Here is a 17,494-nt window from a genome sequence, read left to right as displayed (position 1 = left end):
AGCATCTCTGGAGAGAAGGAATGGGTTACGTTTAGGGTAGAGACCCTTCTTCTGTCAGATAATCCTAACTTTGTTCTATGCAGAGTTTATAATGTTGCACAAATCCACCTCACTTCTGTTTAATTCAGGCACAGTACATCTCCAATCCATAGCTCTTCATTCAAATAATTCTATGGCTTTAACTTCGATCAAAATAAGTTGCATCTGTTTTTTATATTAGTCTCCATGCCACTCTGCCTGACACCAATAAATCCTTTTACCTTCAATCCTTTTACCTTCAATCTAATGCATCTTAAAGAAGGTCTCTTACTACGGTAGAACCAAAAAGAAAATCAGTCTGAGACTCAATTTTAAGCCAGATCACCATGCCTCACTGGTTACAAGTGTGCATTTGGAGATACACAGCTTGAAAACGTCACTGATTCATGGCTTTGAGTTTGACAACCCATGGGGTCACATGTGGAATTTTAGTTCCGTGAAGATAAAAGGAATTGCTGGAAAAATAAATGGCATGGAAGAAACTTTTGGACTTTCTTTACAACTCCAACCTGCAATTAAATCTTCACAAAACTTGCAGCTGTGTATTTGAGTTGTTGCACTAGTCTGTCAGTAAATCAAAGCAAAGCCTGTCTGCTTCTGTATATCAGTTCCATACCTGCGTTGCTGCTCCAGCAAAGTAACATGTATGTTCACTGTGATTTTCTGTCCGACAAGTGTTTCAAATATTTAAATAAAATTCCATTTGTCTAAATGCAAACAAAGAAATGCAAATTAATAAGATCCTGAACTAAGCACGTTAACCACTGGGATTCATTTCAGGAGGTGTAGAATTGAAAACAAAACACACAAACCTATATTTGAACTTGTAACAGGTCTAGGTTCAATCACACCGAGCCATGTAAACAGTTGTGATTTCCATTAAATATAGTCATAGAAGTATGAGAAAAGATGCAAAAAGATTTACAAGAATATCTGGGTTTATCTGTCTGAAAAGAGTGAATAGTTTGGGTTTTTCATTTTGGGAAAGAGAAGATTGCAGAGAAACGACAAATGTAGACAGAAGCAATCCCACTGATGAGGGTATCAGAACCAGGGCTCAAAATATAGATAAATAAATATCTCATCTGTTTCCTCAGACCAGCATGGCACGTCTGTCTTGGTTTGGCTTTAGTAATCACAATCTAGTATATTTCAAGACAATAATCAAAAGTGGATCATCTGAATGTTCGTAGATTGGAAATAAAGGTGACTTTAGAGCATATGAATAGAATTTGAGATAATACCAGAAATATAAATGTATACACATCAGGAAAGGATGAACTGATTGGATATCTTTTCTCTTGAGAATAGATGCTGAGTGTGATGTATATGTAATATAAATGCCAGCGCCCCTTGAGGCCAAAAGCAGAAGCTGGCAAATGTGCCTGTGCCTCGTGACTGAGGTCAGGTGACCTTCTAGAAGTTTTGGTTGGTTGTTCAGATTAAATCTTTCTTACAAGATGGCGGACGTGTATTAATTGTGCTAGTCACAACAGGGCCTTACAGCAGACATTACATGGTGTCAGAAGAAAAATACTAAAGAAAAGAATGGCTGGACTCAAGCCACTGGGACCAATCTCCATGCAAGGGAACTTGGCACAGAATTGTAAGGACTGGATAAGGGCATTCCAGCTGTACTAGACGGCAACAGAATTGACGAGTAAGCCTGAAATGATTTGGAGTGCAACATTCCTCCACGTGGCAGGGCCGGCCGCTCAGCTTTATGAGACCTTTCGGTTCACCCCTGAGGAATGTGACAAAATACAACCGCTGAAGAATAAGTTTCAGACATACTGTGAATCAAAAAATAACTTAACTGTTACAAGATACATAATTAATACACGTATTCAGCGGCGAGGGGAGACCTTCTCCAGCTACCTGACTGCAGTGAAGTCTTTAGCTAATGATTGCGAGTTTGGCATTATCCATGACTCGTTGCTGCGAGACAGAATTGTCTGTGGCATCACCAGCCAGCCGCTCCGGGAGAAACTACTACAATGCGAAGATTTAACACTGGAAAAATGCAGTGACATGTGTATTACCACCGAAGCATCAGCCAAGCACGTGAAGCAGATTGCCCCAACTGCCATCGACACCGAAGACACTGCTGATTATTTGAAACGGGACAAGCCAGTCGGCCATGGGGTCGAGGCAGGGATTCGCGACCCAGACAACCACAGACAGAAATCTGTGATTCTGGTAAGGATACCGTCTGCTGGACATGCACCCGCGGCCACAAAGGCAATTACTGCCCCGCTCAGTACATGAGATGTCACAGCTGCGGAGAGATTGGACATCTTTCCAGATTCCCCGACTGCCCGGTAAATAGAGCACCCAACAGCCGCCCACGTTCCCGACAACATGACCGGCTAATCAGACAAAAGGCCGGGGGACTGGAGCCGTGATGTCCGCGACATCGATTTCCAGATGAACGCTTCACCGCTGCCTGAGCCAGTGGCCAACGACGTTGATGTATTATACATTGACGCCGTGACTGACGCTGTGATTGAGTCCACGCGTGAATGGGGACAGATGTGCAGCATCAACAATGTGGACATTGAGTTCAAACTTGACTCTGGCGCTCAAATCGACATCCTGCCAGAGCACTTGTTCAGAAAGACTGGTCTTGCCTTACTGAACACGAACATGACATCATACTCTGGACATACAATGAAGCCTGTGGGACAGGCAAAGGGGAATGTCAAAGTAGATAAGAAAGAATATAGTGTTGTCTTTCAAATAGTGAGGGGGAATGTGAAACCCATATTTGGGAAACTAACCTGTGAAAAGTTAGGGCTTCTTGTGCGAAAGGAGGCGGTTGATGGCGTGAGTGCGAGCCTATCATACACTGTAGGTATGTTACAATACTTACCTTCAGCGGCGCTGCAATTCTGCCACTGGCCGTGTGCACGATTTTGGCGCGTTTGAGTGGGGGGGGCGTGGTTAAAACGGGTTTTTTTTCCGACCTGGTCCTGGAATATATTTGTTGGAGTGCAAGATGTTGCTAAAGAATCATTCCTACGGCCATTCTGTGTGTTTTTTAAAAACAATTCGCCCGACAAGTTAATCGCTGGAGTCATTTTAAAATCAGCTTCTGAAGCCGTCAATGCCGACAACGGGGCCGGATTTTATGTAGGTGACAGGTGAAAGAAAGTAGTTTATTTTTATGTATAAAGGTGTTTCTTAAGATGCATTTAATTCACATTTTAAGTTGCGAAACGGTGATTTTTTTCCCCGAAGAACCGGCAGTGTATTTGCTGCCAATATGGGGACTAAAATCACCGCAACCTCAGCGTTCCAAATAGTCCCGTTCCAGAAAATCCCACTCGCAAGCTGATTTAAATGGCCGTTAATTTACAGGTATTTAACATTAAATTCCTTCCATTTGGCCTATAAACCCATGACAATGAGATTTAAAAATTATGTTATATTGTGAATTCTTGTGTGAATTTTATTTGGACACTTAGGCTATTTAAAAATGTTAATCTATTCTTAAGAAATCGATAGATGTTTAGATCTAGTAATTGAATTTTGTAATTAGCTACTATTAGGTAACTAAGTAATTATATGCTTTAATTTCAAGTCATCTAAGTAAGATAGTTTCATATTTGTTTCAGAATGCTTCAATCTATAATAACTGAAAATCTCTTTCAGTTCTCTTAAATGTTAAGAAGGTTATGGGCTTTTAAATGTCCTCGATCACAGCTTTTGTGTTAAGTCAATGAAAAAGCAATAGGGAACAAGATGCCAATTTCCGAGTATGAAAATGGCCATAACCTTTTTAATACTGAAGATATGAAAGTGAATTAGGTGTCAAATTAAACTTCTTTTTATGCTTTATCGGATGGGATAAATTAAAGACTTGATTTTTTTTTAATCTGAAAATTTTGTAACATTGCTATACACTGCGAAGATCATTGAGGAAAACTGCGAGACAGGGCGCACGACATGATGAGACACCCAAATGTCATCCCAGGATTTTGAACATTCCAAAATCCTGGGGCGGCAGGGAAGCACTGCGCATTACCGCGCGTCACTGCATGCATCACCACGCCTCACCATGCGTCATGCCCATGTCACGACCATCACGCGACAACCTCTTTTTAGCTGTAGCCTAAATGTCGCCCAAGTGAGACAGGCCCCTTTACTTTTCAGAAGCGTTTTCTTTTTGCATGTAAAAACCCACTTGAGAACCATGGGCGATTTAAAAACTTTACAGCCAGATTTATCACTTCTGAAACTTTGGACTGAACCTTGGTCCCGCCATGCTCTTCCCGTTGCCAGGCAACGTGCCGGGTCAGGCGCGTGCGCACGGAGCAGGCGGCGGCGGCGACCCATCGGCGACCGGGCCAATGTTGTGCGGGACCAGGGCTGCGGCTGCGGCTGCGGCGCGGTTGGTGCTGAGGAGCGGGTTCGGGTCCGGGTCCAGGCGCCACGGATCCGGGATGGCCGCCCGCGTGTGGTTGGAGCCCGGCTACAAGTGCCTGAGCGACGAGCCGGTGCGGGTGCGGGTGGGCGGTTTGTCGCCGCTACAACCGGTCACCATGAGGGCCGGCCTGAGCGACGAGAAGGGCGAGACTTTCGGCTCGGCGGCTTTCTACCGGGCGGACGAACGGGGCGAGCTGGACCTGAACCGCTCGCCATCCCTGGGCGGCCACTACACCGGCACCGAGCCCATGGGGCTCTTCTGGTCGCTCACCCCCGTCAAACCTTTCAGTCGGCTGGTGAAGAGGGACGTGGCCGGATCGCCGCTGCGGGTCCACATCGAGGTGTTTGACGGGCACGACGGCGACCCCCAGGAGCGGCCCCTGGCCTCCTGTGTCAATGAGCGGTGGTTCATGAAGGAAGGGGTGACCAGGATCCCGGTCAGAGAGGGCAGGGTCCGCGGGGTGCTCTTCGTCCCACCCGGTAAGACAGCCGCAGTACTTAGTTCACCCGGGTGAACGTTTCCTGCAGCTGCCGCTCGACTACTTGTTGTTTTGTTCTGCTTCCACTTTAAAAGTTGCGAAAAATATGGGAAAACTAAAACGAAAACTAAACACTCGATCTCCAGCCAGCAATCCGATCGCTGCAGAAGTATTTGGACGTAAGTTCTACCTTTAAAACATTGAGTCCGTGGGCCAGAGGGGCCTACCGTTTACCCCCCCCCCCCCCCCCCCCCCACCTTCTTGAGTGTCATTTTGTTCATTGGTATCTCTTCTGTCGGAAAAGTGATGTTCCCAAAAAAAATCTATGTCAAAATTGTGTTTTTTACACTTTGCCCTCTTTCTTGGGGTCTGTGAATTTGGTACTTGCTTCTTCAGAAACTCGTAAACACTCTTGAACTGTACTAAATTCTGTGACGGGATGATTGATCACAGGATAGTAGTCAATTGCGGTCACATTTGAAGGCACCTCACCTGTTGCTGAGACAAATCCAGCCCAAGCTGGAAGATCTTGACCTTTCTCACTACTCGCTTTCTGGGAAAGCATCCATACCAGATCTTTTCGTGTACACTGTTTGAATGCTTCATCCCCATCATCAAGCTTCCAGTGCTGCACATGAAAATCTGGATTTGCTTTACGGTTGACTTTGGATGATGGAAGAGGGCCTTCATGTTGAATATCCAAGGAACATTCTTTGGTACGAACTACTGATGGTACCGGACCAATTGTATCTCCAGCAGATTCAGCGTCTGCGATCTCCTGCATCATAATCCCATGGGCTGTGTGGACAGAACCAGAACCTGTCAGGCTTGAAACTAATTGGTCAAAGTTATCAAAGTCTGGATGGAAGACTGATGGCTCCACAGGATGGTGGATTACTTGTCTAGATAGAATGCTAGATGTTTGCTGTAGAGCTTGTGCAATAGCGGTTTCAAGCTCAAGTGAAAACGAATAGATTTCTGAATGAATGAGACGGTTCATGAGTGTGATTAATTGAGCACTGCGAAAGAGATGTCTGAGAGTCATGCTTACAAGAATGTGCTTGGACATTTTCCACTTTCCATTTGTGGCTGCTCTACAAATATCTTGTCCAATAGATGTGACCAGTCTAGTGACTTTGTGATTGGTGAGATGGATTTCCACCCAACAAGTAGCTCAGAAACTTCTCAAGCTCAACAGGAATTTGGTCATCTCTATTTGCAAGGGCTTCTGCAGTTGACGGCCAAGGAAGAGTTTCAGACTCCTCAAATGCATTGGTAATCATTATGTGGAGGAAAAGTGCTACATCTGCAATTGTATTAGCAGCTCAGCTCATGTGTACTTTGTATTGCCTTATCTACACTCATCCCCGAACTATAAATCAAAAAGCTTTCGAACTTACCCGTACCACCTATTTTACAAAAGGATGTATTGTCCGCTTGGGGGGCAGGGGAAAGGGGAGTTCAGTCTCCACTTTCTGAATCCATCCCTGTGAAAAGTTATAGAGACTGTGATTGGATCTGGAAGCGCACCAGTACATCTATAAATAAAACTGAACGACTCAGACATCTTTTCATTTGCACAATTGATTTAATTGTATTAATTTTAATATATTAATGTTTAAAATCCATGCATTGAAGGAAGAATATTTTACAGCCCATCTGTGGTCCCTAACCCTAACCCTAAACGAGCGTCACCCACAGGACAGCATACGTCAGCGTGTGACAGGGCGCACGGCATGATGAGACACCCAAATGTCGCCCCTGGTTTTGAACATTCCAAAATCCTGGGGCGACAGGGAGACACTGCGCGTCACCTGCGCGTCACTATATGCGTCACCAAGCGTCACGCCCCGACCACGACGTGACAACCTTTTTCCAGGCTGTCGCCCAAGTGGGACAGGCCCATTACTAATCATCACCAATCCTCTCTACAACATCATGCCAACCATCAAATTCAAACATTGATGTATCTTCAGTTGTCCAAGAGCTTTTCACTTTCACTGATTTTGGGCCTTTCATTTTACAAAAGATACAATCTATTCAAATATGACTTTATCAACTGAAGATCTGGAAAGACGGGAAGTTAAAGGACCTGCGATATCAGTTGAGGTCTCTGTCAGTCGTTTGAGATTCTTCGTAAATACATGATAACCGTGTACATCTGAAATGTCTTCAGGAATGAGGTTGCAAGCCTCTGCCATTCTAAATGGAGCGCCATGAGGTTGGGAAAGTCGTCTATCATGAATGCCTTCCAACATGGTCATGCGTTCTTTTGGATCCTTGCTCTTACATATGTACGTGAAGGGTCCACAATTGGAACTTGGACAATGAACAATACAGACTTGTCACCGCTTGTTCACACTCTCGACTGTTTCTGTACGCTTCCTTTTCTCCCCTCTCTGTTGACTACCTTCCATGATGATGAAGTCAGTCAGCTAAATTTTAATATGAAATATTAAGAGAATAATGTTAAGTGTGAAATGTTAAGAGAAAGTAGAAGAAATTATCTGTTTGCCAACAAAGTATATAATGATAAAATATTTTTCCTTTTTATTAAAAACGTGTTTATTTGATGTAGATTGAAACAAGGGGTTAAAAAACATAGTCCAAATCCGTTTTTTTTCTTGGGAACATCATGTTTCCGACAGAAGAGATACCAATGAACAAAATGACATCTAAGAAGTAGGATCACAAGGGGGGGTGCACGGTAGGCCCCTCTGGCCCATAGTCTAATTGCCCATTTATAACTGCCTTGGGAACATAGTTTGGGGATTATATTCCCAACATAATCGTGAAATTATAGGGGGAGAATGCTTCTGCTCTGTTCTGAACGGATGCTGAAAAAGTTGAAAATCTTGTTTGGATCACCTTTGACATAAATATTTATTTAATCATTGTCATTCCAAAAATGCAATGTCAATTCATGGTACCTTGTTGCAGCAGCAATGTAGTGTATGTATTACATTAGTTTTCCTTCATGTTCGTATTTCAAAGTTCATCCTTGCGCAAAATGTATAAAAGGTTATTAACCTCCAGTTTATTGCAGCTTGGTTTCTGCAGTTTGAAACCAAGCTGCAGTAAAGCTGATTTCAGTGCCATAGCACAATTAATAGCTAATTAATTATACCTTTTAGCATAATTGCACAAATTTAATTACAGAGGATTAAGTTCCATCGGGCACGGTCTTCAATCATCTCAGTCCCCCATGTCACTAAATCTATTAAATACTAGACTAAGTGGGACCCGTTGAGTCCCATGTTCACATGGGAGGGCTGGTCCCCCAATGCAATATTCCACCTCTCCACCAATTCCAATATTCGTGGCCAGAGGGAGGGGGGAGGGGGGCTTTCTGGAGCACTAGCATGAGTGTTGTGGGCTGAAGGGACTGGTTTCCAGAGGGCTAGTATGGACATTGTGGGCCAAATGTCACTCAAGCCTGGCGTGCTGGCTGGTGGTCTGGCAGTTGACTCACGGCTATTCCTTGAAATTCCATTTCAAGCAGGGTGCAAGGTCAAATGCAGTTTCCTACCATTTCAAGCAGGGTGCAAGGCCACCAAATTCAAGTGCAGTTTCATACCACTTCAAGCAGGGTGCAAGGCCACCAAATTCAAATGCAGTTTCATGCCATTTCAAGCAGGGTGCAAGGCCACCAAATTCAAGCAGAGTTTCATACCATTTCGAGCAGGGTGCAAGGCCACCAAATTCAAGTGCAGTTTCATGCCACTTCAAGCAGGGTGCAAGGCCGCCAAATTCAAATGCAGTTTCATACCATTTCAAGCAGGGTGCAAGGCCACCGAATTCAAGTGCAGTTTCATACCATTTCATGCAGGGTGCAAGGCCACCAAATTCAATTGCAGTTTCATACCATTTCAAGCAGGGTGAAACCACCACAAAACCACATAAAAACCACACTCAGATCAGTAGACATTCAGTGTGTTCAGTTGGTTCACAGCAAAGACAGAGAGTCGTGACCACTCTCTCCCCCATCTTGCAGCGGCTGAGCTACGCCCACACTTATGGATTTGATAGTCCCTCCTCCCACCAGATCGGGTGGGGCCTTCATGCCGTGATTGACAGGAGAGAGAATCTCAACATTTTTTTAAACACTAATAACTTATTTTTCATCGATGGGCAAGATCCTCTGCACCTGATGACTCCTAGTAAGATGGCCAAAAAATCACAGCCATAAGTGGTAGCGTTTTTTTCTAAAATCAATATGCAATGCAAACAGGAAGTGGTCAAGTTTAGACTTTTAATTATAGACAATAGACAATAGGTGCAGGAGTAGGCCATTCTGCCCTTCGAGCCAGCACCGCCATTCAATGTGATCATGGCTGATCATCCCCAATCAGTACCCCGTTCCTGCCTTCTCCCCATATCCCCTGACTCCGCTATTTTTAAGAGCCCTATCGAGCTCATTATAAGCTTTTCCAAACCAACCACCACATTTGCTTAGCTTTTTCAAACCAACCAACCACCACCACAATTGCTTTGCTTTTTCAAACCAACCACAACCACATTTGCTTTTTCAAACCACATTAAGTGCATTCACAGGTCAGTTACACCACTCACAGTTTAGTAGATATGTGTTCAGTGTTATTCACAGCTCAGACTGAAAGTCGTGGACTCTCGCTCCCCCATCTTGGAGAGACTGCGGCAGTCCACACTTCCGGGATTTATAGTCCCTCCCCCCTCCCACCGAAAGGGGCCTGGCCTTCATGGCGTGATTGACAGGAGAGAATCTCAACATTTTTTAAACATTAATAAGTCTTTTATTTTTAATCGATGTGAAAAATCCTCTTGTCCTGCACAGCGGAGTGAGACTCTGAGTAAGATGGCCAAAGATCACAGCCGTAAGTGGTAGCATTTTTTCTAAAATCAATATGCAGTGCAAACAGGAAGTGGTCAAGATTTGAGATAATTATATAGATTGTGTGCAATGGCAACTCTACACTAAAAGAATATGTGCAAGAAACCTCCATACCACAATATGAATTTCAGAACCGTCATGTCAAGACCCTCACCACCAATCCCAACAGTGAAAGTCCTGAAATCTGTTGTGCAACAAAAGTTTTTCACTGTACCTCGGTGCACATGACAATAAACTAAACTGAACTGCTGCCATAGCTCAGGAACTCAGGTGCTTCAGCATTACTGCATTGCTGAGGTGTGTTGAACAAGAGGTAGTTTAAAGATCTGGAAAAGGAACAGAGTCTTTCTAGAGTTAGCTTGACCCTTAAAAAAACGGGCTTATATGATATCTGACCGACTCTTCCCGTGAAATTGGCAAACACCAAAGAATGCTTTGGCTGATTCTGACACGGAACTAACAGATTATGGTCACCAGTGCTTATGTCACAATTCTGAAAGCTTCAGATGAAATCTTGGAGAACATCAAACTTGAAAAATCTTGCTCCACATTACAAAGAGAGAAAAACTGATCCTCCTGGGATACATCAACATCAGGGTTGGCCACAATGCAATTCACTAGCACAGTGCATAGCTTAAATGTGAAAGGGGGAAAGTTCAAAGATTTTCAAAACGAAATGTTTTTTTACACACAGTGAGATGTGCCTGGAACATATTGCCAAGTAAAGTGGTGGAAGCAGATATAGAAAGAGTGAAAAGGCATTTAGACAGTCAGATGAACAGACAAGGAATGGAGAAATATACAGTGGCTTGCAAAAGTACCCCTTGAACTTTTCCACATTTTGTCACGTTACAACCACAAACGTAAATGTATTTTATTGGGATTTTATGTGATAGACCAACACAAAGTGGCGCATAATTGTGAAGTGGATGGAAAATGATACATGGTTTTCAAATTTTTTTACAAATAAAAATGAAAAGTGTGGCGTGCAAAAGTATTCAGCCCCCTTTACTCTGATACCCCTAAATAAAATCCAGTGCAACCAATTGCCTTCAGAAGTCACCTAATTAGTAAATAGAGTCCACTTGTGTGTAATCTAATCTCAGTATAAATACAGCTGTTCTGTGAAGGCCTCAGAGGTTTGTTAGAGAACATTAGTGAACAAACAGCATCATGAAGCCCAAGGAACACACCAGACAGGTCAGGGATAAAGTTGTGGAGAGGTTTAAAGCAGGATTAGGTTATAAAAAAATATCCCAAGCTTTGAACATCTCACAGAGCACTGTTCAATCCATCATCCGAAAATGGAAAGAGTATGGCACAACTGCAAACCTACCAAGACATGGCCGTCCACCTAAACTGACAGGCCGGGCAAGGAGAGCATTGATCAGAGAAGCAGCCAAGAGGCCCATGGTAACTCTGGAGGAGCTGCAGAGATCCACAGCTCAGGTGGGAGAATCTGTCTACAGGACAACTATTAGTCGTGCACTCCACAAATCGGGCCTTTATGGAAGAGTGGCAAGAAGAAAGCCATTGTTGAAAAAAAGCCATAAGAAGTCCCGTTTGCAGTTTGCCACAAGCCATGTGAGGGACACAGCAAACATGTGGAGGAAGGTGCTCTGGTCAGATGAGACCAAAATTGACGTTTTTGGCCTAAATGCAAAACGCTATGTGTGGCGGAAAACTAACACTGCACATCACCCTGAACACACCATCCCCACTGTGAAACATGGTGGTGGCAGCATCATGCTGTGGGGATGCTTTTCTTTAGCAGGGACAGGGAAGCTGGTCAGAGTTGATGGGAAGATGGATGGAGCCAAATACAGGGCAATCTTGGAAGAAAACCTGTTAGAGTCTGCAAAAGACTTGAGACTGGGGCGGAGGTTCGCCTTCCAGCAGGACAACGACCCTAAACATACAGCCAGAGCTACAATGAAATGGTTTAGATCAAAGCATATTCATGTGTTAGAATGGCCCAGTCAAAGTCCAGACCTAAATCCAATTGAGAATCTCTGGCAAAACTTGAAAATTGCTGTTCACAGACGCTCTCCATCCAATCTGACTGAGCTTGAGCTATTTTGCAAAGAAGAATGGGCAAAAATTTCAGTCTCTAGATGTGCAAAGCTGGTAGAGACATACCCCAAAAGACTTGCAGCGAAAGGTGGTTCTACAAAGTATAGACTCAGGGGGGCTGAATACTTTTGCACGCCACACTTTTCAGTTTTTTATTTGTAAAAAAATTTGAAAACCATGTATCATTTTCCTTCCACTTCACAATTATGCGCCACTTTGTGTTGGTCTATCACATAAAATCCCAATAAAATACATTTACGTTTGTGGTTGTAACGTGACAAAATGTGGGAAAGTTCAAGGGGTATGAAAACTTTTGCAAGCCACTGTAGGCAATGTGCAGGCAGATAAAGTTACCAACCTTGCCCCAAGCCTTAACAAAGTGGTACAATGAGAAAATCAATATCAAAGGCCTCAAGAATTCCACAAAGACTGTTCTTCTCAAATTGTACTTCAGAGACAGTTTCCAGAGAATGCACAGCTTATGAGCTGCATTGAAGTCCTCCAAATTCCCACTCTTGGCTTCCTTACTAAAAAGGATGGTGATCCATGCCTTTATATGCTTCTGTGACCTGTGCTATCTAAGTGGTCATTTCTGGACACTGGAAAAGCATTGGAAATTCTCCAAACTACTTCACATTCACTGGAAGTTATGTGAACTGTTGTTTGTAATCTCTTGCAGACTAACATCACCAAAATTAGTTATTGTGAGTAGACTATATTGAGCAGTCCATTATTAGCATTCTTGATACCCAACGCCCAAAACATACATTCTGTTCCAACCATTGACGTGCCCAAAGCATTGATATATATTCTGCATAGCTGGGGCTTAAATACTGACCCGGTAGGTTCACCCTTGTCACTGCCAGCCATCTATCTATTTATATTCATTGTTTCTTGCTTAATACTTGGTAGACAGAGAGCCGAAAGATACTGTCAATTTCAGTAATAAATCACTTGTGATATTTGTATCTTCCAGGTGATGGTCCATTTCCCGGAATTATTGATATGTATGGGTCAGTCGGTGGAGTGGTTGAGCACAGAGCTAGTCTCTTAGCAAGTCGTGGATTTCTGACATTGGCTCTAGGATATTTTGGATACGATGACCTTCCAAAGGATTTTCTTAACCTTGATCTTGAATATTTTGAAGAAGCTGTGAACCTTCTGAGGCACCATTCAAAGGTAAGATTCCTTATGTTCCATTTAGAAAATAACTTGAAATATAATTCTTCAAAAAAGTGGAGGAAATTATCAACTTGTTCAATGCAAAATGGCGCAATTTGCACGATTTTCCTTGCCACCATGTGTAGTCAAGTAACATCTTGGAAGAGGCTAAAAAAATGTCAGTTCATGAAATTCTCCAGAATATAATTCCAAGACATTGAAAACAATCAAGGAAATCCTTGTGGAATATCACTGGACAGTCAAAAAAACCGAGGGACTGCAGTGAGCTCAGATTTACATTGGCATTGCTCACCTGACTGTGCCATTCAACCTGAGGGCTTCTCGCTATCCTTGGGCATGCTTAAGGGTGGCGGGGTCTGATTTCATGGTGTTTGGACGCAGCAGTCCTGGCATGATCCTGCTCCCCAGACCTGGCATATTTTAAGGAGTGGTGTCCCCCCTACTATGTGCAAGAGCAATTCATTTTGGCTATGCTGACTGCAGTCTCCATTCCACTCCATGCCAATGCAAAGCTTACACTTCAGGAACCACACACTCACAATAGCTTTGAAATGAAGTACCCTGAGGCTTTGTTCTTAATAGCTGGCAACTTCAATCAGGCTAACCTCAAGAACGTGCTTCCAGAATGCTATCAGCACATCTTCTGCCCAACTAGAGGCCCAAATGCCCTCACTCATAACCATCAAAAATGCATACTACACCTTTCCCAGACCGTACTTGGGTTAATCTAATCACCTGGCTGTGCTCCTACTCCCGCCTTATAAACAGAAACTGAAGCAGGAGCATCCGATACAGAAAGTTGTGTAGTTCTAGTCTAAAGAAACAGACAAGATCCTTCACAACTGCTTTGAGTTGGTGGACTAGTCCATATTCAAAGACTCTGTGGCTAACCTAAATGATAAAGCCACTGATGTCACTTACTTGATCAGCAAGTGTGCAGTGGACTGTGTACCAAAGAAGAGGAGATGCGTGTTCCCCAAGGTAAGGTCCACTCCCTGGTGAAGTCTAAGTCTCCAGTGTTAAAGTCTAGCAATCCCAAGCAGTCCAACAAATATATCAACTACCTTTGCAGAACCATTAGGATGCTAAGTGGGAACTCCGAACCAAGCTGGAATCCCAAGGATGCTGTAGATTGTGGAAAGGCTCGTACACTATAATGGGCTCCAAAGCAAAGGCAGACACAATCGCTGGTAAAAATGGGACCCATCCGAATGAGCTCAATGCATTCTGCACAAGCTTTGAACAGGAGGTCAGAGGAGGAAGGTCATGAACTCCGACAGTCTCAGGTGCACCTGTACCAATAGTTACTGTGGCATATGTTACATCGGCCTTCCTGAGAGTGAATCTGCAGAAAGCAACTCGTCCAGATGGAGTCTATCACTGTGTCCTCTGGGTCTGTGTGGATTAGTTGGCAGAGGTACTGACAGACATCTTTAACCCCTCACTACTCCATTATGAGGTGCCCACCTGCTTCAAGAAGATCACTATCATCATGGTGCCAAAGAATACTGTCTAGTTCTAACATTTACCATGATGAAATGCTTTGAGGGACTGGTGATGAGACAAACAAATTCCTGCCTCCCAGCCAACCTCGATCAACTACAGTTTGCTTAATGTCAAAACAGGTCCAGAGCAGATGCCAACTCTGGCTCTAAATTCATTTCTGGAACCTATGTGCAACAAGGACTTCTATGTTAGGCTCCTATTTATCGATTGTAGCTCCGCGTTCAAAACATAATCCCATCCAAACTTATGGGTCTAGGAATCAGTACCCATCCCACCACACCGCACCCCCTGCCCCACATCTGCTACTGGAGCCTCAACTTTCTTACCCACAGACCACAATCAGTGAGGATAGGTGACAACATGATATCCACAATCATTCTCAAGACCGGTGCCCCATAAGGATGCGTCCTGTCCCCTACTGTGCTCCCTATACACTCGCAACTGAGTGTAATTGGAAAATTGCCTATCCTGTGCCCATTTTTCACATTATTTTCACAATCAGACCAATCCAGGCTCTACTTGGTCTGGAGACACTGGACAGATACAACTACTCAGGATATTATGTTTCGCTATAAGTACTCTAAATTGACCAGAACTTCAGTCACAACACCCTTCGACTTTGAAATTGTGGCAATTAACACCATTCAAGGATGCAAACAAACCCTTGATTTACAATCTAACATGTAAAACTATATGGTTAATTTGTGTTAAGATTGCAGATCTAGAGAATATGAAGATAAAAGGGAAGACTGCAAATGCTAAAGATCTGAAATAAAATTAGAACATGCTGGAAATAGAAAATCCAGCAACATCTGTGGAGAAAGTTACAGAGTTAACATTTTGGGCTGATAACATTTCATCAGAACTGGTAAATATTAAAACTACTCTAAGGTTACTCTGGCTTAATTTACCAGAAGCACATACCATAAAGTTGGAAAAAAAAACAAAGTGCTAAAGTAACTCAACGGGTCCGACAGTAATTCTGGAAGACGTGGATAGGTGATGTTTCTGTCGAGTTGATGATTTTAACATGTATGTGAATTACGTTTTAAGGTTAAAGGTCCAGGAGTTGGAGCAATAGGAATATCAAAGGGAGGAGACCTAGTTCTTTCAATGACCACGTTTATTCCGCATGTGATAGCAGCGGTCAGCATTGGTGGATGCAATGCAAATACCTTGGGTAACTTGCATTACAAAAACATCACTCTTTCAGGCTTGGGAATTACTTTGGACCGAGCAAAATTTTGTGAATCAAATCTAATTGATATCTCTGAAGTGACAAATAATCCAAAGGATGAAGAAAATAAAGATTGCATCATCCCATTAGAAAAGGCTGAGGGTCATTTTTTGTTCGTGGTTGGAGAGGATGACAAGAATTGGAACACACCTCTCTTTGCTCAGCAAGCTGTTGAACGACTGAAAGAAAATGGAAAAAATAACTATGAAATTCTGACTTACCCAGAGTCTGGACACCTCCTGGAGCCTGCATATTTTCCATTCTGTTATGCCTCTTTTCATCGGTTGGTAGGGCTACCTGTGATATGGGGAGGGCAAATGAAACCACATTCAATAGCCCAAATAGATCTTTGGCCTAGGATCCAACGATTTCTAAGAAAACATCTGGAAAAACAAAGCAAATTGTAAAAATATTTACTTCAGGCATTATTGTGTAATGAATTCCACCTGTCATTTTGTGCACTAAGAATAATTGTAAAACTTCACCACATTGAAATTAGTAATTTGTTCATAATGTGATATTTGCCTATTAATTGTATTAAAATATTTTGCATAAATATATTTGTTTGCATTTAAACCAATATTCATTATTGAGAATATATGAATTATAGAGCAGAGGGTTGAGATTGGCAACAGCCTGAAGCTATTTGTCTTAAAGCAAACAAGTGCAAAATTATAAACTGGGGAGCAAAATCAGAACATTTTAGCCAGGGACTTTATATTCCAAATCCATACTTAGCAAATCTGGCATATGATTGTTTGGAAAATAGATGATCTGGGCACCGTGTTCCCTCATTACTCTGCAATGTGAGCCACTGGTCTGCAGTACAAGTGATGTATGTGGACTGTGGCAGAATCCAAGGTCTGAACTGTATACAGTGCGGGGTTGGGGGGTGTTTGGTACTCCAGGAGTCAGGAATGTGAGTCAGATTGCATCCGGAGCCAGGATCCTGAGCACTTGCATATTTTCTCTTAATTTATACATTAGATTCACAGGAGAAAAAAATTATTCTACTGTGTAACATAAAATAGGTTTTCTTGCATGTGAAATGGAATAACATCCAGTGGTCTGAAAAATGTGCTATTCCAACACCACTGTGGCCCAAGGGTGCATGATTATTGAAGCCTTATTTTATATTAAGTGAAGGAAATACAATACAGATTTCTCATGTCATGTTCTGCAAACACCCTTTTGACAGTGCTCATTGTTATGTAAGTTTTTTCATAAATTTGCCCATAATTCTGATGAGGACTGCAGACTCAACATATTGATTAATGCTGTACACGGATGCTGCCTGGCTTGTTGAATTCCAGCATTTCCTGGCGTATTTTAGATTCCAAGCAACCAATGTTTTTTTTATTTTTCTATCTACAATACCCTACTTATTACTAGCCACTCATCTTTTCCTCATAAATACCTTCTGTACTGTCCGATTTATCACTACCCCATTGTCGACATTGGATTTTATCTATGGAACTGTTGTGCTGCAATGCCAAGAACTATTTTCTGCACTCTATCTTCCCCTTTGTTCTACCTATTGTAGATGAGTTTGAATTGATTGTCTTTCAGTATTATACTGTGACCTCCATAATGTTTGGGACAAAGACCCATCATTTATTTATTTTTCTCTGTACTCCACAATTTAAAGATATGCAACAACATTCTAAACATGACTACTTT

At 42.7% G+C, this 17,494-nt stretch overlaps 1 protein-coding gene across 2 annotated transcripts; it reads left to right on the top strand.

Annotated features, from left to right (window-relative positions):
* The first annotated feature begins 4,385 nt into the window (after positions 1-4,385).
* Positions 4,386-16,811, top strand: LOC116976865 (acyl-coenzyme A thioesterase 1-like). Of its 2 annotated transcripts, XM_033026864.1 has the most exons (4): positions 4,386-4,427; positions 4,469-4,947; positions 12,866-13,068; positions 15,631-16,811. In XM_033026864.1, exons 2-4 carry the CDS (start codon positions 4,485-4,487, stop codon positions 16,219-16,221), a joined length of 1,257 nt encoding a protein of 418 aa, XP_032882755.1. In that variant the 5' UTR covers positions 4,386-4,427; positions 4,469-4,484; the 3' UTR covers positions 16,222-16,811. The 2 variants fall into 2 exon arrangements, with proteins under 2 accessions (XP_032882755.1, XP_032882756.1); XM_033026865.1 differs by lacking the exon at positions 4,386-4,427 and having other exon boundaries at positions 4,449-4,947.
* The last annotated feature ends 683 nt before the right edge of the window (positions 16,812-17,494 follow it).

This window comes from Amblyraja radiata, chromosome 9 (assembly GCF_010909765.2).
Source record: "Amblyraja radiata isolate CabotCenter1 chromosome 9, sAmbRad1.1.pri, whole genome shotgun sequence".
In the NCBI taxonomy this organism is placed as follows: Eukaryota; Metazoa; Chordata; class Chondrichthyes; order Rajiformes; family Rajidae; genus Amblyraja; species Amblyraja radiata.
The sequence above is the reverse complement of the archived record's forward strand: the minus strand, read 5'-3'. Positions and strand labels throughout refer to the sequence as shown.